Source organism: Papilio machaon, chromosome 2 (genome assembly GCF_912999745.1).
Source record: "Papilio machaon chromosome 2, ilPapMach1.1, whole genome shotgun sequence".
Taxonomy (NCBI): Eukaryota; Metazoa; Arthropoda; class Insecta; order Lepidoptera; family Papilionidae; genus Papilio; species Papilio machaon.
The window spans coordinates 7887437-7915401 of record NC_059987.1 but is presented as its reverse complement, the minus strand read 5'-3'; the positions used below and the strand labels follow the sequence as shown (position 1 = coordinate 7915401).

The following is a 27965-nucleotide window of genomic DNA, read 5'->3' as shown; positions in this document are numbered from 1 at the left end:
AAAGAATTCATTTGTATTCGTTTAATAATGTTTCGGTTTAAAACCGTAATAATATTTAAACAAATGATTCATATTACACAACCGTTTACCTTCCTATTTATAAGATTGTTCATTAAATCTTTTCAATTTAAAATTGTTGGGTCGTTAATTCTCAATTCCTATAATATTTCAGTTTGTAACTCCCTAATTTATCTAACATTCTGATCAGTAGTAGCACGAAATCATCTGTTTTACACGTTTATAATTATTTGGATTGGTTTCATTACGCATTAAACTTCATTTTATCTACACCGTTGGAATGTCGTTGCGTTAACGTGCAAGCGATCGGGTTAAACTTTATTTCTGGCTCAGTTAACATTCGGCCCGGGCGCCAATAGCGTTAATGGGATGATGGGATGCTGCGTTTATTTAACCGCTCGTAACTTGATTCCTTACCGGTCGTTCCGATTTTTTTTAAATTACGAGGGCCCATATATACCGCGACGTAATTTCTTTACTGACTAACTCCAATACATCATTGCCCTGTCGTATCTTATGGTGTCTGATTGATTTATAGTTTATTACTTGCAGACGTGCCTCGGTTATTTTGGAATCGAATAGTTTTATGTGTTTGCTTTCGGTAATGCTTTTTATAGTTGCCAAATATTTTCTTTTCTTTGTACACTCGCTAGAAAAAATATCTTTATACCTATTTTTCTCTAACGTAGGCATCAAATAATAAAGGTTCATATTTGAATGGCGTCTTTCGTAATATTATTTTTTGGTCGAGTTTGGCAGTAAGAAGAGGAAGTTGGTTTCAAGTCCTTTTAGGTTATGTAGAAAATTTATAAAGCCATAATGATACTATAGTAAGGTTAAATGCACTAAGTTTAGTTTGCTATAGCCGACGTCACGACTATCGTGACCGAGTAGTCAATGTGATATGTGTCTCAGTCACGTATTGTCCTGGACAAAAGAAAAAAGAAAATTTAATGCAAATGAGCTCATGGAACCTACATTTGCAGGAGATCTCTGCAGTCCTATGTATAAAAAAATTTTACATGCATTTTAAAATGACTCATTGCATAAAGCTTAAATAAACTTTAGTAAGAATAATGTAACGATAAAATACTGTACTGTAACTAATGCTATAAATACATATAAATGTAAACGGTATACCCGTTGAAGTGCCACAGGCACCATCGTTCATTAAGCTCGTGGCTTCATTTTGCTTTTCCCTTCACAATTTAAATCTGAGTTTTTATTGAATACTCTACGTGTCTTCTATTAATTTTATTTCAGACTGTTATGGCTTTGTAGGTTTTTCAATTTCTGCCGGTTTGCGAATCACACGAGTTTCGCCTCGTTCGGTGACGATTTTTATTTAAATCCACCGCAGTGTCGTGACTTGGCGTTTGTAGAAAGAAACAAAACACCTACCGGTCGTGCCTTTTGCCGATTATCTTAGAACCGGTAGCGTTTCAGACGCAACACAAAACGAACGGACGCTTTTAATTGTAACTTGCCACGGATTAGAAGTTGGGCAGCGCCGGGAGGTTTAAAAACCGGGCGGTGAAGCGCTGTTTGTTTTAGATTCAAATTTGATCGGTGCCGAAAGCCCTCGCTCGCTTGTTAGCGTCCTTAATTCTGATTTATAGCTATATCTACCACGCTGTTTAAATAATTCAAGTGACTCACCCGACCGCAGCTACATCCCTCCACGCTTCAACGTTCCCAGTTCATAATTTCAATTAACTTATGACGGAAACGTAATTAACATGCTCAAAGCCATTAAGTGTTGGCATGATAAACAGTTCGCGGAAAATGTTTGTGTTTTAACGAGGCATTGTCTGATATCTGCAATCTTTATAGCCTGGCCCGGCTTGCACCTGTAAGATCGTAATGATATCTTATGATGTTTGTATTTTTACATATAATTTAGTGAAATGCTGCTTGTTAAGCGTCGCCTCACGTACATGAATCGGAATGCGAGTCCATGCTAAGTTACTAGGATGGATTGTAGGCGATCTCCCATTTGGAGCCGCTTGTCGAGGTAATACGAGCAATCCATCTCGGCGCTGCACGTTGCACGCGCCGTCAAGTGATGGACTAGGCGATGAAGGCCCAGATTGCCGTGCAGTTGTTTTGCTTTATTGATAAACGGGTTATTGTGCTTCTTCCATAGTATTAGAGGCTTGTTATGTTTGAATAGCTTTTTTACAGCGATAATTGGATTGAATATTCTGTTGTGGAATGATTTACGATTACTATTTTTTATACTTATTTCTTTTAATGATGGACTGTAATTTCGTGTACACAATGTTTATTAAGTTCTGTACAGTCAGAATCAAAACCATCATGATGGAACTAAGGAACGAATTTAAATTTCCTATTGACAAAAACAGGTTTCTAATCTTCCAAACCGAACACAAATTTTAGTAAGCATTTATTATGCGTGTCAGAAACCCGATATAACTCTACAACTACTAATTTCCAGGGACTGCTATAAAATGTGAATATTTGTTTACAAATAGGCTTATGTTAATGAAGTCTCGTTTTGTATGTTAGAATCGATGACTATCATACTTGAATGATATTCGATACTGATTTGACGGACATTGAGAACCGGGTATTACGAGCTGGCATGCGTAGGCTTCGGTCGTGATAAGATCTCTAGTGTCGCAGGCCGGGGTGTCTCTTGGTGCTTTCACCAGCGCGTCAGAACGCTGTCGAGGCCTGCGTGTTGTGACAGCCTCCCACGATAAACGACATGTTTATGCGCGAGCCGCCTGCCATGTTTGTTTTATCACGATTCACCGTCCGCCCGTGTTAATAAATGTCTTGAATTATTAAAAAAAACTTCGTCCTTTTTTCTACGACCGTCGTATGTTTTATTTAGACATCGGTTATTAATAATAATGGCTTCTCCAGGGTCGTTAGATCAAATATGAAGATCTTGGACGTGTAGGCTGCTTTTATGTGGTTAGCTTTTTTTGTCTTAGGTCTTTTTTATTGGGGTTTTAATAAGGGACGCGGGGACGTGACGTGTTTTATATTCAAAACAGATGTTAGCCCGCGGCAATGGCTGGAAAATAAATTGAATTTGTTTTGTTTGTCATTCGTTTCATATAGTGAATGTTAAACGTTCCCACATTAGAATTAACATAAGCAGGTGTTTGTGTGATCGTTTGAATAATTTTACTATCTGTATATATGTAGGTAATATGCATACAATTTGTAGCCATTATGTTACATCCAGGTTACAATGGAAATGCATTATCTGATAACAATATTTAAACAAAGCCATCGTCTTGATCGTGATGTAACTTTGGGTCCGTGAGTAGTTATATTTTTTTGTTGAAATTTTGTAAATTAATTTCTTTATTAATGGGGTAGTAAGCAAGTTGTCACGGCTTGTTAGCACGTAACGAATTGAGGCGACTCGGGTATGATACCGGCCCGTCACGGTAGCGTCACGGACCGTGTAATTGTAACCTCTAATCACTTCTCAATACACGTCGCTAACAGTTTATATGAATTTTATTTATTACGTGACTCCCTCACAGACGTGTGTAAAAGTCGGATGAATTGTATGGTGGAAAGTCGGTAAATTAGTTTCTCTTTATGAAACTAAACTGCATCGCACGGTATATTCAATCATGCCATGTAATAATATAAAACCCATTAAATTTTGTATTATAAAAGATATTTAAAATTTCCTTGATTTTGTTTTATATTAATCTAGTGACATAAACTAAGTATACTATGTTGTTTCGTCATTGCTTAGGACCTTTTATTATTTTTATTGCTTTTATTAAAATAAGGCGTAATTTAAAGAATAATGGTCTATCCTCGCTGGTATTTCGAAACCACTACAACTTAGAGTCATTCAAGAAGCGAGCGTAACATTTTCTCAAAGGCTGGCAACGCATCTGCCGTTTCTCTGGTATTGATGATGTACGTAGACGCCGTTCAACACCTTGGTGTTCCCGCTGCTCGTTTACCCACTGATCTTATAAAAAAAAGTCTTAAAAGTCATTTCAGTTATTAAACTCGAAAAAATCCTAAACCGCTGAGGGGCGCTGCCTTATACTCGTTCTTTGTATTTTTCTCTTTTTGTTTTTGGCCATTGTTTACTTTATGGAGGACGTTTTAAACTTTACGATATCCTCGCGGCGGCCGACGGGGCGTGTCGTGTAAATTATTTTCTGAACGGCTGCCAACTTTTAATACCTGGGTAGCTCGTGTTACGATCGATTGGGCTACGTATTTATTGAGTAGTAGAAGCGATTAAGTGCTTTATAAATTAAACTAACTACCTAATGCCCTATGTTTGTGTAAGAAGTGTAGGTACCTCATATAAAAATGTTTTTTTTTTCAAAGCAAAATTTACACGGGTTTCTAATATTTTTTTTTCTCCAACAAAACAGCAATTATAAAGATTACATGCAACACAATGGCAGCAGTTCGTAGGCCAGAGGTGCACGCCTCCCTCTCCCTCGAGTGCCCTCCACCGACTGTTCCCTTCCTGCCCTTGTCTAGAGAACATTTTTTAAAATTTAACTTCATTTTTTTACACTTATTCGTGGCGCGCCCGCACACAGAATCTTATTTGTTCGTCTGAAGTGGCAAATTGTTTTAATCTGTTGAAGCTGAACGACACGATTTTGTTTCGTGAAAATAAAACAAAAGCAAGACATACTAAAAATACATATTCTATTTCCGACGTTTAGTTGCTAGCTCAATTAATGTGGAAATTTTTTCCGAATTTATCACTACACACTACTTCTTTATTCATAGAACGTTAAATTAACAAAGTATTTAAAATTTAGTTATACAACCATCGGTATTAAAAGGAATGTTAAAAAAGGACAATCGTTTTATCTTGTATTTAGTAACATCTTACTTAACTAATTAATATACTGTCACAAAACACAATGTAAACTCATTATTATTTATAGTAAGCAACACTTTTTGTCTACTGCGTGAACACGATAGCAATTCGTAAATGAATTCCAATACGATTCCCCGTGTCAGGAATAATGTTTTTTTAAATCAAATATGTAAAGATGGACAGATATACGCTTCGAAGAACGTTACAATGTGATACTAAACTTACTGAACTTTATAATAAACAGATAATAAACACCTTTTCAATATTTTTTTCTGCTTACACCCTAAGTTCGAATGTAAATATGCGTTAGCTCCTGTCATCCGCCATATTGGAAAAGCGCGGCAAACAGCGTGCTCGTGTAATATTTGACGAGTGTTATTTGACAAGCGTGTTCAGGTTCTTTGTTATTGGACACCTCGACACCTCGGCTCTACACTTGGTTGCCATTTGAATTTGTTTGACACCGCGTCGGGCGTCGTTCCCGTAAGTTTAACAAGAATCGTACGCTGGTAACCGGTTGTGTGTCTATGTGGTTAATGTTGATTCTAATTAAAATAACATACACGATGATGCCGTAGAATTCAGTGATCATTGTTTTAATATTATGAATTGATAATAATGGTATCGTAAAGTTTATTTGAATCACTTATTCCTTTAATTTATTTATTTATATCTTACTAATATTATAAATGCGAATGTTTAGATGTATTTATAAAACGGCTTATAAGATTTTGTAGAACTTTGTCATATATGTAGAAAATAGTCTGGAAGAACACATAGGCTACTAATAAGTTTTTTTTATTACGCGCGGGCGGAGTCGCGAGCGACAGTAATATTAACAAAATTGAAGCTCATAAAAAAACAAACAATTTTGGTCTAAAATACATTGTACAAAATAGTGCATCTTCGGCTGCGGTATCATATGATAAGTATCCAGTGGTCAGGGCTACAAAGAAATTGAACTATTCCTAGATGTAGGTCATCTAAACTCAGATATGCATCTGTTAAAGTTTTAAAAATATTATATTAGTTTGAGTCTTCTATTGTTATATTCCTGTTAGTCATTTATATTATCTATATCTTACGAGGAAGCGTAACTCAACTCAGTTTTATAACTTAATAAACTGGTTAAAACACTTATCGTGAGGTATTTTCAGTAGCGTATGTGAAGTGTACCTATAATTGTTATCGGACCACTGATAAACGCAACGAATACAAATCTCGTATCATACCGACGTATTTGTCGATAAGAAATCGATTTTTGTAGTAAGGGCTACTGTGCGATAACCTTCAGGATCGACCTAATCCACGATAAGTACGAAGTCAAGCGCCCTTTTTTATATTCAAATGTTTTATTACTCGGATATTGTAACTAGTCACGATAGAAGTGACTAATACAGAATCTACTAAAAGATGCCAAATAAAAACTTAGTCTGTTGAAAGAAAAGTTTTGTAAAATATTGATCATTTTAGATTCGAAATATAAATGTTTATAATTTGAAGACATAGTACAAACACATTTGACCAAGTGAATGTATAAAGGTATATAAAAATGTCCGAACACAAACAATAAAATCTTTTAAATTATTCAACGACAGACATGGGACAGGGTAATTTGATTTAAAGGATACAAGCCACATATATCCAAGTTTTGCTGCAAACCCGGCGCGTTAACAAACACGTCACGATCGCAATGCGTGACTTTTTTTACCAACACGCTCGACCCGCACCCACTCGAAGCGCTGAGAGAAATGGGTGACTTTTTCTTATGGTACACAAATTACTACCTGTACTGTATTGCGTCTAACTGAAAGAAACGTTTCAGATTACAAACTGTGATAAATATACGAGGCCATATGGGAATCTTACTTTAAATTCGTGTGAATGATAACGTAAAAAATGGGCTTCGAAAGTCCTTGGTTAGTAAATTTAATTTTTTAAGGGCTGAAACGAATGAAGAACGTAACTTGTATGTAACGAATGTAACTTATGGATGTTAATGGCTTCTAAATATAACTAAGATAGTGTTAACATCTTGCTTCTTTTCCAACGTAAGTGCAATGGAAGAAAAGCGTATTTACTATTCCTTTTGCGATATTATAACATAGATTACGTGTCACGTGTTGTTATTACGTCTTGATTACAGAAATAAATTAGAAATGATACGATGTACCGCAATATTGCTCGGACGAGCTTGCGGTCACTCGCCGACCGCGGCAATGTCGGATAAATTGGATCAAACCCTACCATCTGCTTCTAACTCACTTTATACCATTATTTTCATAATTTTTAGCTACTGTGATATATTTCATGGATTTTTAAAAAAACAATCAGGATTTCAAGGCCTCTTTAAGGAATTTCTTGAGAATTAATAGTTTTATTAATCTAAATCTTTTAGAAGTTCATTAAACAACACGTAAATTTGTTTTATTCATATGTTTGCACGGTAAAACTTTTAGATAGAAGGTATTTTCGAGGATCGAGTGACTTCTGGTAGTATAGAAATTGGTGTGTCGCCGTGTAATCTTCTCTTCCTATTAAATCAAAACATAATTTCTTGTCTCCGTTGTTACTTGAACCGCCTCTCGCCCACTCGAAAGTACCGTAATAATATCAGCATCAATTAATTACTCAACTACACAGTATAACATGGTACTGAAATAACCTAATTATGTGTATAATATTTTATCTTTGAATAAATTTTCGTTCAGTTAAACTTTTAACTTACCAGTTGGCGGAGCTATGTAGTAGAATTTAACGTTTTACTACGAATTAACTGGCAATATAAAAAACATATTTCTCGTTTATAGTTAAATGCTCATACCGTAAATTTTGAAACAAGTTTAAATGTAAAAGCGCCAACTGAGACTGCGACAACAAAACTGTCTGGGACCAGCTGGGACGCGCGAATTATTCTGCTGTCTCGTAGTTTAATAGTCTGTGGCACTTCGCGGATGACAGACGCGGAACAAGCGCGCTAGTTACCCGCCATTACGCGCACGTGTTATCGTAAACTTCGATTCACTCTAATGTTTATTTTCGCAACAACACATGTTATGGATAAACACGACAATTAATAGATTGCGAACATGCTTTGTATCTTTATGGACTAAGATTAAAGACTTTTATATTTACACATCTGGGTAATGAATGTTATCAAAACAAACCATGTGTATAGATCTGGTTGTGAGAAACTTTCGAGACTGAAATACGTATTGTGTAAATATCTGTATTTCAATGGTTATTTTGGCTAACTACTAAATAAAGGTCGGATGATGTAAACTAATGTTTATTAAACTTAATCAACTTTTAAAACTATTTTTAATATTTTAAAGCAAATATGTATTACTTATTGGAGAGAAAGCTTCAACACGAATAGATTTGCTCAATAAAATACAGAATCAATTGTTACATTGATCGTTCAAAAAAGACCGGCGTGAAGTGGAAATAATTCCGAGTTTGGCTAATGAGTATGCGTTCATAGAGGCATAATTTTAATCCTCTTTCCCATCCCATCCTTTTATTATATGAAAAGGATGGGAAGTGGATTTGATGGAGGAGAGGACCTATAGGAAGGGGATATACTCTCTTGCCGTCCGTCTCCGTCGATTAAAATTAGGTAACGCGTCTGCAGTCGCGGATGTCTACGGGCAGCGATCGCTTCGCTATTTTTCGGAATTCAGGTGGCCGTTTGCTCGTTTGCCTTCTTGCAATATAAAACAAAAAACAAATCTCGTTCATTTAAAGTAAATCATACCTCAGTTCAGTATACACAAACGCATGCAATCGACATGTACAGTTACTGCAGCACTTTCCTGGTGGAAATAAATCCGTCGCCATGCCCGAACTAGCGCTGTAAGCGGGCAGTGTTTGTTTTATTGCTTCCATTTTGTTTATTGTATCGCTAACGTGCGCGATAACACTGGATAATATTTAATTAACGCCTGTTGATATTCCAACACTCGTTGCCGCACTTTGAGTGTAAACATTTCTGAAGGCGTGTACGTTTACCGGGTAAATGTTAAGCTGTCAAAATATTTGTTCCATGTGTGTTGATTGAACTTTTATTGTTTGTCGATATTCGCAATAATACGATAATTACTTCAAAATTTTTGGTTAGTATTTACACAAAGATATCTTTTTGCCTTCATAGTTTTATTGTGACGTCCCAAATATTTCTTCTACAATTTTTATTTATACAATTACGGTACAAAATCCTACTGACAACTTGCACGTTGGCAAAAAGACAACTACGTAAATGTCTTGCTTCTCTTTATTAGCGACATTTCTATAACACGTAATTTATCTGTTACCTACTAAATACTACCTGAAGACGATTATAATTTGGCTATCTGTCAGCTCGCAGTCGTAACACCAGATTTTATGTAACGGCGGTTCGAATGAAGACATTGACGTATTTCTTTTAAATGAACCGCCGGTTTCGTTTCGTTGCACATAATTAAGGGTAGGAGTATTCAATAGACATCTGTTCGTCGTCGTTCCCGAGGAAAAAATCAGGAAACGTTTGCCGCGTGTCGAACTAATTCGACGGGATTAGTCCCGCCCGAGTGGGACGCGGGCAAAAACACGAATCCATCATCGGACCAATGGTCTCTCGACTATTTTTAATTCGAAATTTGTGTACGTACCACTTAAAGTACTACTAATTTTTGTATATTTATGTGAATTGATATAAATCTGTATAAAGTACGGATTAAAACGACCTTTCTGGTGATGTATGACCTCACTAAAGGATATCATAATTTTTGCATCACTAACAACAGTTGATAAAATTATGAGCCCTTCTTTCACATTTGGCATTTAGGTACAGAGTTCAAATAATACTGATCAATTAACTGCTATTGAAAATGCTAAAACAAAAGACAGCTGATAGCTACGCTAACAATAGGTACTACATTTAAGGAAAGAATGCACAAACAAGTTTAACAGAAAAGGAAAGAGGACTCGATCGCGAGAGAAATAATATTAATATTAAATTATTTCCAACCCTTTTTATTATTTGTGGACAGAAATAAGTAATGCGTCATATGGTATGATATGTGCCATATTTATGTTACAAAGAAAATATTGCATAACTCAAGATTTAAGCAGATGTTTTATCATTTACGATCGTAAAAATGCCGCCTAATTTTAAAAAAGGAATTCGTAATAAGCCATAACATTATGATAAATCTTGCCGTAAGGCACGTATTAATAAAAAAAAACTTAGTATCGAATGCATCTCTTCTCGCCTTTTAAAATTACGAAAACAAATGTTGGTAAGGTCTTGCTTTTACGCACACAGTAAAACTAAATTAATTAAAAACAGTTTGTGTTTGTGTTTCTGTACTCTTGTTTCCTTAATTGTAGTGATTTAATTAATGTTGTAGGGGAAGTCAGACTTGAGCTATGTCGTTGATTATTGCACGCATTACGTTCTCAGAGAGCTTACATATTCGCGCCTTACTCCCATCTTCTATATCTCTATACTCCCAATTACTATCGTAAAAATAAATTTAAAATAGAGTGAGATAATTTATATGTATCAGCCATTATTAGAATCGTTTTGTTGACAAAAACAAATGCGACAATAATCAAACACAATTCACAACTTAAAGTCCAGCTATTTTTAAGTATTAAAATTATCCAACCTTATTCTATTTGGAACAAATATATATAAACGCATGATGTTATAAAATAATCTATTTCTAAATAAATTTATAAATAGGGTAATACTTTGATTAGCAACGGTTCGTGTCGAATGGGCCAGAATTGACGTCTTTTTGTAGCTTCAAGAGAGTCAGTTTGGTGTCAATTTATTCGATGACCGTGTAATAGAAAACAACTTTTTTTAGCTTGCAAGAAATAAGTACCTTGTTAATAAACTGTCAACATTAACAAGGGTTTAAAAGTTCGGTTGCAGGTGAAACATTTTGTTGTTATTGATTACTTTTGTTAAAACCAAAACCAATCTTATTTTTAAATTGAAAGTTTACAAATGTAATTCAATTAGTTGATTTTTTAACATATTTTTCAAAAAAAATTGTGGAATTGAAGTTTTACTATAAAGTGTATCTGATAAATTTAACTTTGCTTTGAATCTATAAATATTTCGTATCGAGTAAACAGTTTCGATGTTCGCAGACGAATTTGTACTGCCCTTGTGTCACTATCTCACATTATTTACGTGAATCACAGCTTTGTGCCTGCGTAATGTAAACGCCCGGAATGCGACGAAGGCAAAAAGTTACGGCGTCTTACTAACTTATGATTAGTCATTTTGTGCGTACAGAGTATTGAAATTCTGTGGTTAGAGTATATATATACATAGAGTCATTAAAAACAGCATGTTGTATTGTTATTGCAATAGTTCGTACTAATACAAAAGATATCGTGTTGCTTGAGTACTTTATAGATCGGCTCTATAAGTGTATCCACTTAATAAAACTAAATATATTTTTACGTAAAGGTCGTAGTTTTATTTGCAAAATAATATGAAACAAAATCGATATAGCATCATTTTATTCGAGTGTTCGATCAGCTTTATACATTAACGTCGTTTCCCTGTATCGGCCAATAAAGCTGTCGCCATTGCAACACGCTGTACCTAAATACGTATTTTTATGTATTCCCGAAGATTTTTACGAGACGTCCACTGCTATTCTGAGCACGTTGTATACATTTTATGATTACCATTATCACGCGCGCTGATGGGATGTGGTAGTTGTAAAATGTTAAATATTTATTTATTTAGCGGTTTCCCGTGTGCTCCGATGCGTTCGTACCTTACCCTAGCTATCGGGTCGTGTTACAACGCATAATGCAGCGTGGGCGTTAAATAATAAATGTCGTGGATTTTTTGTTCCCTGACGAACCCTCGACAGCCTCAAGTGCATAACTCCGCACACTTTCATTTACTCCGTCACCTCTGCACTCTGTTTTATTTTCTTGCGGGCCTCGTCCGCATAATTTCACAATAATGCCCCTGTTATGCCCTAAAATTCTTCCATCGCTTACGGAGGGGAGTTTTCTATACGAAATATCAGCCGTCATTGTGCGCATTCTATTTTGTTCCTTACAAATGGTTTTTTGCACGAACGTAATGAAAGCATTATTTGTAGGTGCGAATGCCTCGATGGTGGGAAGCGCGTGATTTTTCGCGCTTTATTCAATTTAACAAAGCCATAAGAATTATTGGTATTACGTGGGCGTTTTGTGTGGTCACAAAGAATCACATTCAACTAGTCTATTAGATAAACGTATGAATACATCGTGTATTTCAATTATATATATAAAAAAATGACAGAGAAAATGAAAAAAAAAAAAACAGTTAATTTTATCCGAAAGTTGATACCGAGTTCTTGTCTAAATAACCTTCATAGTAAACTCAGAAGCAGTCGGACACCGTTAGCATTCTTACTTACTACGGTTGAACAACAAAGATTCTTTGTTTTGGAATAAGAACGTCCATATTGAAAAAAGCTGTAAGAAAATTTTAGCGTGCATCAGCGAACAGCGATAATAATCAAGTACAGTTTCCTTCAGGTACAAACACTTAGATACATATACACATATTTGATGAACGAGTTGTTCATTAAAAAAAAAAATGACAATGCATTAAATTTCCTTGAAGTTTTTCCATTTTCTACATTGACTGGATAAGTTCAACAGTAAGTTTAACTTTGATATGCCTTGTCTCCTTACAAAGTTTTCTATTTTCTTTAGTAGCGAATATTTAATAATAAGATTTAGATCTTATAATTGTGTAACTTATCTACGAAATTAAGTTACGTACCTTACGTTATGGGTACTTTACCGCCTTAAATATGCCCATTTGTGTTTGGAATTGCGAAAGAGGGCAGATGTATAGAGGTGGATGTGTAGAGGGTACAGTATCATGCGGCATCACTTTGTAGGAATCCATGATAAGGTTTGAAAACAGCGGCACACAGCCTCCGGCATTAGTTGAAAGAAAAGCAAAAAGTGGGCGCCATCAGAGACACAGGTTATCTCAAGTTATTTGTCGTATCAAGTGGTTCATTTGGATTTCGCCGCCGCTTCAAACGAGCCGAAACGCACGGTAGCCGCGCCACGGCCACTTACCGTGCTGTGGGAACTAGTGTTGCGCTTGTCTTTACTATAACTTCTTATCGATACATATTAAAACATTCGTTTGGTGCACTTTAATCTATTTGTTTTTTTAATTTATAACATACACATTTTATTAATTTTAATCACAATTGGAATATTTTTCGTCTATCAAGAATCACTAACTTATCTTTAAAATAAAAATTCATGTGATTTTTTTAATAACAGATAGCAGGAATAATTTTCTTTAATTTAGTTCACTAATACAATTAAAGTTTCATACAGTTTACCAACGTAAAATACATTTTTTTATCGCGTGGAATTAGCGATTTGTTTAAAGATTTAGGTGAGAAAAGCATAATTGTGTATTGTGTACAGGTGCGATGCGATATTTTTTCCATAAATTAAAATACATATTATAAACAGCTTAAAATAAACAACTGAACTTTGAAATTACATTTGGCTATTATTTCGTTGTAGTGTTCACAACACTAGTGGAAATGCAACAAAAGCAACGGTCCAACGCAACACGTTTATTGCCTCATCAAAATGGTAGATGAGTGTCATAGCGTGGCGGGTGCTGGAGTCGTCCCGCCTTTGTAGATGGCCATTAAAATCTTAATCCGTTTCAAATTCAGATTACGTGGAAACAATTTATTAAAGAAGCTTAATTATTCCGCCATATTAGGTTTGGTAACTAACCGCGATTTGTGCCACTATTCAATTTAAATACGAAAGTTTTATGCAAATAGAATATAAATATGAAAATAGACGCTTTTATAATCTATAATAGAATGTTGAGAATGTGCGTCAACTTGATATCAACGTTTGTTTATGGTTCATTAGTTTTTAAATATTAAAATAAAGTTTCTAATCTATTATTTGGCTAATATTTTTAACTTTTAATCGCAACTATTAAAATGTTAATTTTTAAAAGGCAAACAACTGATAAAAATGTGTTATTTTAAATTGTGTATACAACAAAGCTTCAGTTACAAATATTTGTAACCAATATTTTTCTTGTTAAAGAATTTATTTATAATGTTAGACATTTGAAATGCTGGACGAAAAAGTAACTACATGCAATTAAGAACTTCTTATATATAAATAAACTAGCTATCGTCCGTGACTCTGTTCGCGCGAAATTAAAGAAAACTTAATTAGTAGCTTATGTAGTTTTCCAAAATATGTTCTACATCTGTGCCAAATTTCATCAAGATCCGTGGAGCCGTTTTGTCAGATACCATACAAACATTCGCATTTATAATATTAGTAAAATGTTTAACATTTTACTAATATCAATAATACGTATTAATTTATCTTGCGGGTAGAATGTGCAATCGTTATGTATTAATTATGTAAGATAACACCTGTAAGGTAGTTATTGTTTGACTTGTAGCGGTCTTGTTCAACAAACAGCCGTTAAATTACAATTTTAATCATAGCTAACGACCTCTCGCTCATTTGCATGAGCGCTTTACACAGAAAATCCACAAACTTGTTTAGACAAGGGCATTTAATAGGCTTTGACGGCGACCGCAAGCATTTTGAATGCTCCCAGAGAATTAAAATAGAAAATATATTAGAAATCCTTTGTGACATATTGCTTAATAACTGGTTTTAAAATTAAATTTTTATTATTACTGCTGACATTTGAAATAATACTCTAAGTGAGAGCGGATACGGTTGGTATTGGTTTTTATCAGATTTTTTTAAATATTTAAATTTATTTCAATCTTAAATTAGTGATAGCATTCTGCGAATCATAAAATCGTATGATCCGCCATTTTGCTAAAATTGTCGTAAACTATGGTATGGAAAATTTCTTTTTTTTTTTTTACTTAATTCTCAATAGCTAATAGAAACGCCAACGTTTCCAGAAAAAAACCTAAGTTACTGGCATATTCTTTCAAAAAATTAACAAATCTTTAAGCCATAATATTTGTGTTTTACTCCAAGAGTACCAATATTTCGTGTCATATTCAGAGGAACGAGCATTAAGAGTTTCAAGAGACTAATAATGACGTAACAAGAGAGTAGATCCTTAACGAGATATACTTATATCAACATTCACCGGTTCAAAGAAACTGTTCCGAGCAACACTGGCTTCTTTTCACTTTATATCATTACTAGCTGTCACCCGTGATTCTGTCTGCGCGTAATTAAAAAAAAACTTGATTAGGAGCCTATGTGTTCTTCTCAACTATGTTCTATATTTACGCAAAATTTCATCCAGCTCCGTTGAATCTTTCTGGAGATACCTTCTAAAAACCATGCAAACAATAGCATTTATAATATTAGAAAACTCTCATAGAATATTAGTAGGTATATACATACCAGTCGTGGGTAAAGTAGATTTTACTAGAATTATAAATTATCTTCAATAGGTACTCTATTCTTCTGCATCTTTGCAAGAAGCAAATTAAACACTTATTTTTATATCTTAATAGAAAGCTTTATACATACAACCAACTTTAACACCGCAGAAAACAAGAATAATAAATAACTAGACAGCAAGGACGTTTTATTTATCCTACGCAATTTAATCCATTAAAATAAATTACATTAAATCTATGATTGTAGCTATAAATTATCAAAACGCATGTTCTATCCTTTAGTGTTAGAGATCAAACGAGCTCCCACGCATTCACACATGATTTAAACTTATATCTCAGTCAGAAACATCGGGAAAAGTTTTTATTCTAAAATTAAAATTACGAGGGTCATCTGGAACTCGTTATATGAGGAACGTTATGGATTTCCCACAAATTGATGTGTGTCGTTCGCTCCGTGTATATAATACTAATTGATATATTAGTTTTCATTTTTAAATCATTTCAAAAATACTAGCTTTTACCCGCGACTCCGTCTGCGCGGAATAAAAAAAAAACACATGATAAAAATGTTCCTATGTCCGTCTCCTAGTTCTAACCTCCCCATCAATTTTCAGCTAAATCAGTTCGACCGATATTGAGTTATAAATAGTGTAACTACCACGACTTTCTTTTATATATATAGATAAGCTTAAGTAACCGATATACCATAATTTAATTTTTTTATATTATTAATGAATTCATAACTGTAACTGGAACTTTTTTTTTACAGATTTTGATGGGAAGCTAATTAATTAATAACGATAATTTTAAAAAGAAAAGCACGAATTCAGTGCTTAATGAAATTTTAACATTACTCAAATTTCTACATAACATAACACTAGCTGTCGCCCGCGATTCTGTCCAAACGTTATTAAAAAAACTTTATAAGTTATGTGTTCTTCCAGACAATGTTCTACATCTGTGCCAAATTTTATCAAAATCCGTTGAGTAGAGATACCTTCAAACAAACAACATCCATCTAAACATTGGCATTTATAATACGAGTATTAGTAAGATTAATAAAAATATTACACTAAAATTAGATCATACTTATATTTATGTTCATTAGTAAGCTTCCTAATGATTAAATTTTTAATTAACTAAACGAACAAACAACTAGGGTTCCTTGGATACTTTGCTAATAAAATCGGGAGTAATGAGCATTTTTAATTTAATTTAATTCCATCTGGCTATTACCATCTATCCTATTTAGGGTTGGCAGACATCATCTTTTTTACTTTAATTTTTTTTATATAATCCAATAAAACTCCACAATGTCGTACATTAAATGAATGTTAACAATAACGTCACAAAAGTCACGGTGTGCATCTTAAAATGTCTTTAAACATTTTACATAAATTTGTATTTTATAAGCGAATACATTTGTTGCTTTCTAATTTGTATAATACTTTTCATATCAATGTAAATATTTAATCATAAAACATTCTTCGTCATGAAAACTTGGAACTTGGGTATTAACTTTTTTGTTTTGTTATTTCTACAAACGAATAACGTTTAAAAATAACTCTATTGCTTTTAAAGCAGAAGTAACATTACATTAAACATATTAATTCTTGTAATAATTTATATAAGGAATATTGTTTTTGACTTCTTCCAGGGCGAAACTTGAATTCGATATCTAACTTTTTTTACGAGCAGATCTCATGATTTGTGGACAGGTGGCGGCGTAGCATTGCGGCATCTTTGTGCCCCGAGCTTTGATGTTGCCGCCGCATTGTGCGCGTGCGCATAAAACTCAATGGTTTTTGCTCCCGTTGTAGTATTGACGCGACTATTGATTTTTGTATGCCCCGGTTAGGCATCAATGCCTCCGGTTTCAACTTACATCGGATTGTGAAACTTTCGGGGGATGTTGTGTGCTTTGACGTCCTTAGACTGTCTAGCGTAATGTTCAATAGAACATACAATAGTATAGGTTTTTGTATGAAACTATAGCTGTTAAATCCCGTGCGTTTTTTTCATTATTTCGCTGTGTAGTAATAGAAAAATATTATTTGTAAAGTATTTTAATTATTAAGTTTTTAGGCATATTTATCTGACCCTAGTATTAAATGCGGATTTTGTTTGTACAGGATTAACTGCGGAACTGTTCTACGTCCGCGACGGCCAGATCAACTCGTACGCGCTCAACTTCGTGGTGCCAGTACCGGCCACCATCAGTGAGCTACACTTCACCTGGCAGAGCCTCGCCAGGAGACCGGTGAGATAGATCTACCTTACTTTCTTACGTTGGTAGTTAAGATTTGAACATACCTTGTAGAAATATACCAATTGTTTTATCCCTATCGAGGCGAGTCATCACGAAGATGCAGTTAATATTTCTTAATTCATACATTGAATGAATTAAATAACGATTATTGTGCCTTAGCGAATGGAGAACCTTAATGTCGATTTAGTTTGAAAATATTACACAAGAGAAATGTTAACCATTAAATAACTAACAGTGCAGCAGTAGAGACCTACTATAATTTCACATAAGACGTGTCTATTGAATTAGTCTTCGCTTCACGACTTCCTGATGAATTCCACTGACAGTAAATGTCAGACGTCATGTGACACAGGATATTTTATACTACCGGAAGCGTCCGCTTGGTCATTAACCCTCGCACTAATCTATCCGTATCCGTAGGATTAAAGGATTGATTTCATTTTATAAAACCGTAACTTTTAACCGTAGTTTGCGGTGTACTGATAAGGGATTTAAGCCACGACAGCTAAAAGTCTTCGGTATACAATGGCCCCTACGTTTACTTTGTGCTTAGAAATCGGCTTCTGATAAACTTTAAAAGCGTCCAAATATGTCCGTTGTTAAGAGAACGCAGTATTTTCGAAAGTCCTTAAGTTAAAGACTTTATTAATTGATGTTTTTTTGCCTTGTACACAATAATGCGACAAAATAGGTTATAGGTATGTATACTTTTAGATATTAATAATTTCTGTATTTAGTTAGGCTTGTTGGCAATTTAAACTTCTTTCGATGTTGTAAAGTATTGCGAGATTTTTTTTTCTTTTAAAAAACCCTTAAAAGTAAAACTTTTAGGAGTTCATTTATTTAGTTGTTAAAACGTTATAAAAACTGGGAATGCATCTCGTTACCTACTTCGTAACGAGTTTCCTATTAAACTTTCCCTTTTATTTCGCCACGTTGATGAGAATTTTCCATTAATTTTGCACAGACATTGCCTTAACTTAAATTGTTGTAATTAACTTGAGAAAGCCAAGTTTGTTAACAGCTTTACTTGAATGCGTGTTTATGTAGCATTGTTAAGTTAATATTTTACTAAGTTCGGTAAGTGTACTTAAGTACAATGGCGTATATAACATTATTATTATAATTTTCTATAAATATTAATCACTCTACATGGTTTTCGCCTCTACATCTTTTTATACACTGCATCGTAATTCCCGAAACATTACTAAAATATTAAGAATTAATTATAGAAAAGTCTAAAGTTTTTATGTGATTTGTATTTCGCTATTCATAAGCAAATGGAGCAAAATTGCGAGTCATAACTAAAACGAGGAGAGAGCGCTCTTCTATGCGAAAATAATATCTACATAGCAGTTGGAAAGTTATTTACATTGGGCGGCTAACGTATAGGGTATCGTGATTGAAGCGATGTTGATAAGGACGTCACTATAGCCGTAATAATAATCCTGTTGGCCGACGATCATAGACTGGTTTAATTTACTCGTCCCCCTTGATTACGGTCCTGCTTATCGATAAATTGCGCTCATATCCTACTTACGTAATCGATACAGAGCTCTACTGAATTAATCGATTTATTTTAAGCTTAAAATCGATTATAAGCTCTTAATATATACAGATTTAACGATTAGTATGCACGATGTTTAATTGCCTATTGAGTGAAAATATAGTAAGTAGATATCTACTAAATATATTAGTGTATTTTAATCAATAAAAGCTGTAAAATATATTGGTTAAAACAACAATAACAGTTGTCTCAACAGATCGATTTCATGAATAAATATTCAATTAAATTTAATAAAAATTGCGCAAACTTATAAATAGATTATGACGTTGTCATAATACCTATTGGTTTTGTTTTATTTAATTTATTATACATTTATAATATGGCAGGAATTTTCAGCAAAAAGGTTTGTATTCTTTAAAATTTTATTAATAAATATTTCTAAATGACATTGGTTTAAGGAATTCGTTTTTGCTATTGCAGTTTGTTTCGTATAATTTTCTCGTTAAATCTCCAATACGTACAAGAGAACAAAAACAATGATTGACGTGTTTCGAGGCAGCGTAAGATGCCGCTATCTACGCGTTCTGCAATTTTACATATCTTTTACATAAAAATCGATGACTCGTTATGCAAACATCGAGTTAGTCGGATGCCATGCAGAGAATCGCTTGTGCCACATCACTAACCAAATATTATGTGCATTTATTTAAGACTTCTCCTGGTCCTCATATTCAAATATGGCGGGATATAGCTTCTTATAATTTAAGGTTTTTTTCATATAAAAAGCGAGTTTTTTTTAGAAATATTTGTGGTAAACCCTTGATAAAGTTTACACTCAGAGTCCTTTATGAATGATGAAAAAATAAACGAATAAAAATATTGAAAATTTACTGAACCGCTTTGTGGACCACTAACGCTGTTAATAAAACATCTGTTTATTTGGGCCGCCATTTGCAATTCAATCCCGATAACGATACCATCAACGTGTTTTAAATAGCGATATATTCAGAGATATATTTCATGACTAGCGGTCGCCATTGGCTCCGTCGTGAAGGTGAAAGTCCTGTCAATATCGGTCCAATCTTTCAGAGATACTTTGCGGATGGAATGAGAACAAACATAGCTGAGCATAGCTAGAGTCAATGATGTATTACAAAAAACAGGCTTACAACCTTATACTGATATGCACCAAAGTCGCGAGCTTTTGCTAGTTACATGTAAAGACAAAAAGATCAAAACAAACAGCGGTCTTTAGAAGTAGGCAAGGTTCGCTATCAGATTGTCGGCACAGCCTGCGAGCGGCTCCTTTGGTTCTGAACAAATATTTGGTAAGTGCTAGTTAACTAGCGCCGATGAGCGATCGCGCCATTGTGCCCGCCGACTGCCGTGATAATGTTTAATTAACGCGGTGTCGCACCTCTGTCCGCGTACTAGACCAGAGATTCTCAAACTATTTTTCCTATACAGCCCGAATCAAAAATTTAATGGTTTGGGTGAACTCCATGTTTGTACATTTCTTCTTAAATCGTACCCTGAACTTTCCTTTTTTTCCGTCGGAATCCAAACTGGGGCTTCCGTGGACTCCAGGGGTCCATATGGACCACTTTGGGAATCACTAAACTAGACGTATGCGCATGCGCCGACGCTGTTTGTTTTAACATGCGCGCAACACCGCGGTCATTAGTCAGATTATAATGAGCATGTCGGTTGCGGTTAGTGTTTAATTGCTTATGCTCCTGTTACCGATCACTCTTCATAGTAATTGTTACCATATATCAAATGCGTTATGATGAGTAAAAAGACAAACAATTAAGAGTTTAAAAAAAAATGGTAAAAATTTAAAGATTTTACAATTACCATAACTTATTGGTACCTCTTGTATGAACATAAGAAAAAAAATATTTTTCTTCAAATGGGATGCTGTTATTGTACTTGGAAGCATTCCATCACGTACTTAACTCCTTGTTTTAAGAGATGAGGGCACATCGTGCGGAGTTAGCGGAATTTATCAAGTACAAAGGTAACTAGACGTTAGTGAGCACGAAAGTCCGATAAAGGAGCATTGTTCGTGCTCACTCCGGGTCACATTTGACATTTGATCCGGTTTACGGTCGCGATTAAACAGTTTGGAATCGACCTCGGAGGTCCTCTGTCCGTCAATGCTTACAGTTACATCGCGATGACATACCGTTAGATATCGCGCCCATATTCGTAAATGGATACCGCCTTAGAGATGACCGAAATATTTTGGTTAACCAAAGAAACTTGTGGTTGAACTTTCCTTACAATACGAATTTGGAGATTTTGTAATTTAAGCTACATAACCTGATGGCTTTTGTGATAGCATTTTTCATATAGACTTATTATACATATTTTGGATATTATTTATTCTTTTTGTTTCAGCTGCCGTACACGTTACACGTAGACGTGGCGTCAGAGCCAGAGGCGATGCACCCGCCGACCTTCAACATCTCTAGCGCGGGCTACGTGCCCACCGAGACGCAGACGTGGCGAGTCGACCTGCCCTGCATGGGGAACGTCGCCGCCGAGGTCAACATCACCATATCGCTCAACATCTCCACCGGCTCCTCCTCCACTATCTTAAATTTCCGGAGGCGGAAAATATGCCTCAAAGAAGCACCTCGACCTGCAGTCAGGGTCGATGGCGTTCCGCACGCGCCGACTTCCGCAGATATATTCTACGCAGGCGCAGGCTGCGCTGGAGGAGTACTCCTGATAGCCGCCGTCGCAGCAGTCGCTTGCAAGGCGCGGGCTCGCAAGCTGCGGCGAGCGAGGAGCGACGAGCAGGACGCGCACGCATTTCTACCGGACTCCTCCTGCAAGTCCGCCGCCAGCTACACAAGCTACCGCCGCCCAACCTCACTGCCCGCCGTCGCTGCCGAGGAGAGGGCCAGAGACCTGCAGCAGAGGATAGCGGAGCTTACAATACAGAGGTGCCGTGTCAGGCTACGCGCGGTGGCGATGGAGGGTACGTTCGGAAGAGTATACAAGGGCACGTACGCCGACGAGGAGGGCAGGGAGCAAGAAGTTTTGGTTAAAACTGTAGCTGAGCACGCATCACAAGTGCAGGTAGTTATCCTCGAAAGCGAGCCTTTCTGTTAGCATCGTAATGAGGCTGGAGATCTAAAACTAAAAATATTTACAGGTATCGTTGCTACTCCAAGAAGGCTGCATGCTTTATGGTTTACACCACGAGAAAGTGCTATCGGTTCTCGGAGTGAGCATTGAGGACCAGACGGCCCCATTCCTGTTATACCCGTGGAACAGCGGCTGGAGGAACCTGAAGCAGTTCCTGCTAGCGTGCCGTGGTGTAGGCGTGGGGGGCGCGAGTGGTGCGCCTCCGCCGCCCCCGCTCACCACACAGCACGTGGTGCGCATGGCGCTGCACGCGTTAGATGGCCTGGCGTATTTACATTCCCAACACGTGCTACACAAAGATATAGCCGCCAGAAATTGCATGTAAGTTCCGTTATACAATTTGTTAGGGAGCGAAATGGTTACAGAGATGTCAAATAAACCTATTTAATTTTATCAACAGTGTAGATGAAAACCTTAGAGTGATGATAGCGGACAACGCGTTGTCTCGAGACCTGTTCCCCGCCGACTACCACTGCCTGGGTGACAACGAGAACAGGCCCATTAAGTGGCTGGCACTGGAGTCGCTGTCCAGGCGACAATTCAGCCCGGCAGCTGACGTGTGGGCTCTGGGCGTGCTACTGTGGGAGCTCACCACGCTCGCGCACCAGCCTTACGCGGAGGTCGACCCGTTCGAGGTAGCGGCCTACCTGAGGGACGGTTACCGATTACAGCAACCTGCCAATTGTCCTGATGAATTGTAAGTAAAATTATATTACAGAGAGGTTTTAAAGTAATTTACAAGCATGTATGATTGGAATTCTACCCAATTCATAGAGGTCAGTATGTCTATGTTCTAAGTAACCTGTACCATTATTTTGTCCGAAGGTTTGCTGTGATGGCGTACTGCTGGGCCATGTCGCCCGATGACCGGCCCACGCTGCCGCAGCTGCAGACATTCCTGCGCGACTTCCATACGCAGTTGACACGATTCGTCTAACTCTGTGCCACATCAATCAAAGAAAACACAATCCAAAGACAATAAATAATGTGAAAAGTGTGTGCGAAAGTGAGCTGAGACCATGAATAGACTGATTTTTATAAAAGTGTTTATTAAATTGTAAATTATAGATGTTTTATAATGAAGCGACTGTCGTTCTGCCTATTTTACGAGTACGTATAACGCGTTCGAGTCTCGTTGCGCATTGTTCCGAACAAATAGAGGACCTTTTACGAGCACGGCAAATTTATAACATGTGCACAGAACGTGCGAATTTTAATATTACACTGGCAACACCACCCTGTGTAACCAGACTAAATAAATACAGAGATTTTAAATTGTTTCACACATTTTAAATGTACCAACTGATGTGCTTCCATAAATACCAGGGCTGTTGTGATTAAGAGGGCTTGAGTCGATATGAAAAAATACACACCGTTAATTGATATTAAACTATTAATTTGTTAATGATTATCTTTTCAATTTATTGTTCATTATTAAACATATCGAAACAATTACCGTGGATTTTCACTGCATTTTTAAAAACATAAAACATACAGTGTAACACTTTCTCTTATTGCTTCAACAATGAAAATCCACGGTTACTGTAAAAAGTCACAAGACACAACCGCCTTGTTATTTTTTGACGTCACATTTTGATAGCAGATCGAAAAGAAAATGGGAACATATGCGACGGTCGCTTTTAAATATTGTAACGTTATTCGAAACCTCAATACTGCCATATTAGATTTAGAAAAAAATTATTTGTAAATAGTAATAGACATACCGTAACGAAGCGACGTATATTAAATGTGCCTCAGATTTTATGAAACTTTTAGATGTTTATTGGTGTTTGATTGTAATTAATCAGATGTTTTCATTGAGACTGGATTAGTTACGTTTAATTTATGTAAATATAATATTAATTAATTAAATAGTATCCATTGATTAATACACGACTATCACTTTTATCATTACATTTATAATGTTCTAATAAAAAAGTATTTAATTAAATTTTATTACTATATTTCTTGCCATTAGTAAAATTTAAAATAAAATCTGTTTATAACAAATACTTAAAGTCATAACAGATGATTAAAGTAAAAAAACACAAGTTTTTATTAATGTAGTCACATGATTAAGGGATTACTTTCATCGTTTGATCTTTCGGATTACATATTATAAAATGATAAGATTCAAGATTTCTTTTTATATTTCTATTTATATTGGGAACGATTCGGACGTGTGAGAATTCTAAAATAACATCAATTATTCAGGTTTTAAATAAAATTACGGGCGCGTTTCCATTTTGGCACGCGTTACGAGACTTAAGAACAGACTACACGATTTATTTTATTAAAGACTTTAAAATGTTTCTAGAAAATATTTTATAAAATGTAATAACATTTGTTGTTTTTTTATAATTGTAAAAAATATAACAAATTAAAAAATTACGATATGTATTTATTTGCACGTAACGATCCATTTTTACGGTTTTCTCTAAACAAAAGACACCTTTACAAAAATATATTGTTGTCTCTATTATTTCCAAGAGAGTGAGAAGGATGGCTATATGTTTTTGTACACGCGTTCCGCCAGCATAGCCTTGGTAACATTGTCATCACTGGTTATTACTAAAATATTAAAGTAAGCAGTTGCTTAAAAGAAATGTAAACATTTTACATATGCTTTATGTTTATTTTACAAAATAAATTTGTAAAAACCAGATCGAATTATTCTTGAAATTTTTATAACCTTGTACATTTATCCTTTGTATATTAATTTGTACAATTGCATTTCATTATATACAAATAGACAAAATTGTTACATACAAAGAAATTTGTAAATTAAGCTTGTAAATTTGTAAATAATTTTATTATTAAAAATATCAATATACGAGTGAATACAATTTCATGTGATTTTATTTGCCACCCTTAGAAAAACAATCATAAGTATTATTTCTATTTAAAAAATACGTTATTTTAAATTTCAATAAATACTGTTATTTCGATAAAGACTGAAACACTGAATATTGGGAACAAAAAAAAAAGCAACAAAAATATATTATCTACTATAGGCCCCGACGAGATTCGAACTCGTGATCTCCTGTTTACTAGACAGGCGCTTTAACCAACTAAGCCACGGCGCCTCACACTAGTCATCCGAAAATATCAAGTATACTCTTGCCTACGATCAATCATAATTATTAAAGGTTATAAAAGTTAATATAAAAATGAACTACAATATATTGTATTAAATTATTGTAAATAAAAAGCGATAACCTCATAATGTTTTAAAAGTTGTTACAAGTTGCATAAATTACATATTTCATTGTTTCTACATTATTAATGACATTTTATTTTAAATTAACACAGGCAATGATACGAATGTTTAGTAGAACATACTGGAAGAACACATATGCTACTAATTATTTTTTATTTATTCCGCGAAGAGGGAGTCGCCTTCAACATGCATGTTATATAATTTCGCAATACATTCAGAGATGAAATTATATGTTAACACTGATATTGTCTAATGAACAAAGAACATTGTTCCGAATGATATCGACCTGAATATTTTGCTGATAAGATGTTGCATTAATCAATTAACGTCAATCTTATTAATATCTAATAAAACCGACTTCATAACATTAATTAATAACTATCATTGTATTGTTTTTCATTGAACATAACATAATTACTAATCAATTACGTAATCAAATTAATGATAAGGTTTTATTAACAGAAATAGAGCAATTCTTTCTTTAAAACTTGGAGCATTTCGTGTATTTTTTTTACAAAACATATAACTTTATAATGATCTTTATGATATTAAGGTGATTATCGAACTCAAAATTGACTGTTTTGAAGATGAAACTTTTTAGTCTTTACGTGCTATTTTTTTTTGCTGAAAAAAATAATAATTTAAGGTTAAATAAACAGCAGTCGTGGCCGAGCGGTTAAGGCGTCTGACTAGAAATCAGATTCCCTCTGGGAGCGTAGGTTCGAATCCTACCGACTGCGATATCTAGTCCAGCTTTTTTTAACATAAAGCGACTAACGAATTTGTCAAAAGTCGTTGAAGACGACAAAAGTTGGATATTTGAATTATTGGTTGATAAAAAATGTGTAATATATCTATGGCATAAGCCTGTATAGCCAAAGATATTTGAGTTACATATTGCTACCATATTTGTTGCCTATCTTTTAACTTAAGCCAAAACTTTTAGGTTTATAAAACCTCGTGTGCCGACCCTACGTGAGTGGGAAAAGGCCAGGGAGATGATGATTTGTTGCTTATCTTTTCAAATAGGTAATTATACGTAAGCAAAAATTATTACGGCTGATCAAATAGATAATTATAACACGTTTATAGCTTGCGTCGTGTTTACTTTCGTTTAATTAGGCAGGGGTGCGATCACCGATACGGAGTCTGTTGTGCATGTTTTATTACGAGAGAATAATGGTGCCTCGATGTGATCAATACAAACTTTTTTATATAATTAAATTTTGTCATATGTTATTATTACGGTGTGTTTCCATTATCAACAACAACAGTATGAAATCACACCTTCGTCGCTCAATCGCTTTAAAAAGATAGAGACAAAGATGTACCAGTCCAACGGCGGTTGTTTTTCATGTTGTATAAAAATAATTTTATGTATTTGTTTATCGTAATTGCTATATCTGATAAGATTGTAGTAGTCCATGTTGATAATATTAATAGCGTAAGAAGCACATAACTCTTCTGATTCAGTATTTCTTGATCGCGATAACGCACATAACTTTGAAGAGTCGTGTATCGCGAAGGGTGATGGGGAAACGTATCGAGTCTGTAATGCCGCTTCGGTAATGTTCTACAAGGGCAGTAATTACTGATGTCTTTGTGCAGATAAGGCAAGAGGGTGAATAATGGTCCCAAAGGAATAACACTCAAAAGATGATTTAGAATTCTTAATTCTGGTTGGTTAGGTCATATTTATACTTCTAGTATTTTCACTGTAATCGTAACCTAGATGTCTTCAATGAGCAACAAGTACATTTAATGTTACGTAAAAATTATGCCCTTTTGATACCATGTTGATTACTGTATAATTTTACATTAATAATTTCGCCTTAAGTGTCACAGCAGTCGTGGCCGAGCGGTTAAGGCGTCTGACTAGAAATCAGATTCCCTCTGGGAGCGTAGGTTCGAATCCTACCGACTGCGGAAAAGTATTTCTTTTTTCAATATTAACACGCTGATTAAAATTTTATAAATCTTTTTTTGGGCTATAAAAAGCACTTTTAGAAGGATTTTAATCGCCAGGTACGACTTTATTGCACTCAAAATTGACGTTTCATTTGTTTTCAATAAAATTTACCAAGCAGGATTCCCAGAGCAATCTTTATCGTATCCCAAAAGCTCCTGCGTAGATTACATTAGATTTAATGGAAAATTGAGGGAAATCGAAGGTCCCTCGGGTATTTGACAGGACGTACATAATATGTAGCATATGCCCTACAGAAAACGCTATTGCTTTCTATACGTATAGAGATAGAGGAATGTTCACTGTCTTAGATAAAATAAATGGTTGGGGATCAAAGATATTCGCTTTCATTCCGGCTCACGTGTGGTTAGATTTTAATTTGTTTCTTTTCCGGGTAGAACGGATAATACGATAGAACAGACGGGAAACGAAAAGAAAGAAAAGAATTCTTGAAAAAATAAGGAATGTAATAAGCATACTTTTAATTTCAACGACTAACTGTTGTTGTAAAGTAACAATCATTAAGTGATGTCTCAGATCTTACCGC

At 35.1% G+C, this 27965-nt stretch overlaps 1 protein-coding gene and 3 non-coding genes across 4 annotated transcripts in view; 3 read left to right on the top strand and 1 right to left on the bottom strand.

Moving 5' to 3' along the window:
• LOC106716946 (tyrosine-protein kinase Drl) overlaps positions 1 to 23602 on the top strand; it is a 40606-nt gene extending 17004 nt beyond the window's left edge. The window contains exons 2-6 of the mRNA XM_014510633.2: positions 17430 to 17557; positions 21477 to 22163; positions 22240 to 22553; positions 22633 to 22929; positions 23058 to 23602. Coding sequence (XP_014366119.1) covers positions 17430 to 17557; positions 21477 to 22163; positions 22240 to 22553; positions 22633 to 22929; positions 23058 to 23169 — 1538 coding nt within the window. The 3' untranslated portion in view covers positions 23170 to 23602. The remainder of the gene's footprint in view (positions 1 to 17429; positions 17558 to 21476; positions 22164 to 22239; positions 22554 to 22632; positions 22930 to 23057) is intronic.
• A 1642-nt stretch (positions 23603 to 25244) lies between these two features.
• On the bottom strand, positions 25245 to 25318 carry Trnat-agu. Its single transcript has one exon. It is a non-coding gene; the product is annotated as a tRNA-Thr (tRNA).
• A 792-nt stretch (positions 25319 to 26110) lies between these two features.
• Positions 26111 to 26192, top strand: Trnas-aga. Its single transcript has one exon. It is a non-coding gene; the product is annotated as a tRNA-Ser (tRNA).
• Positions 26193 to 27296: 1104 nt separating this feature from the next.
• Trnas-aga lies at positions 27297 to 27378 on the top strand. Its single transcript has one exon. It is a non-coding gene; the product is annotated as a tRNA-Ser (tRNA).
• Positions 27379 to 27965: the final 587 nt, after the last annotated feature.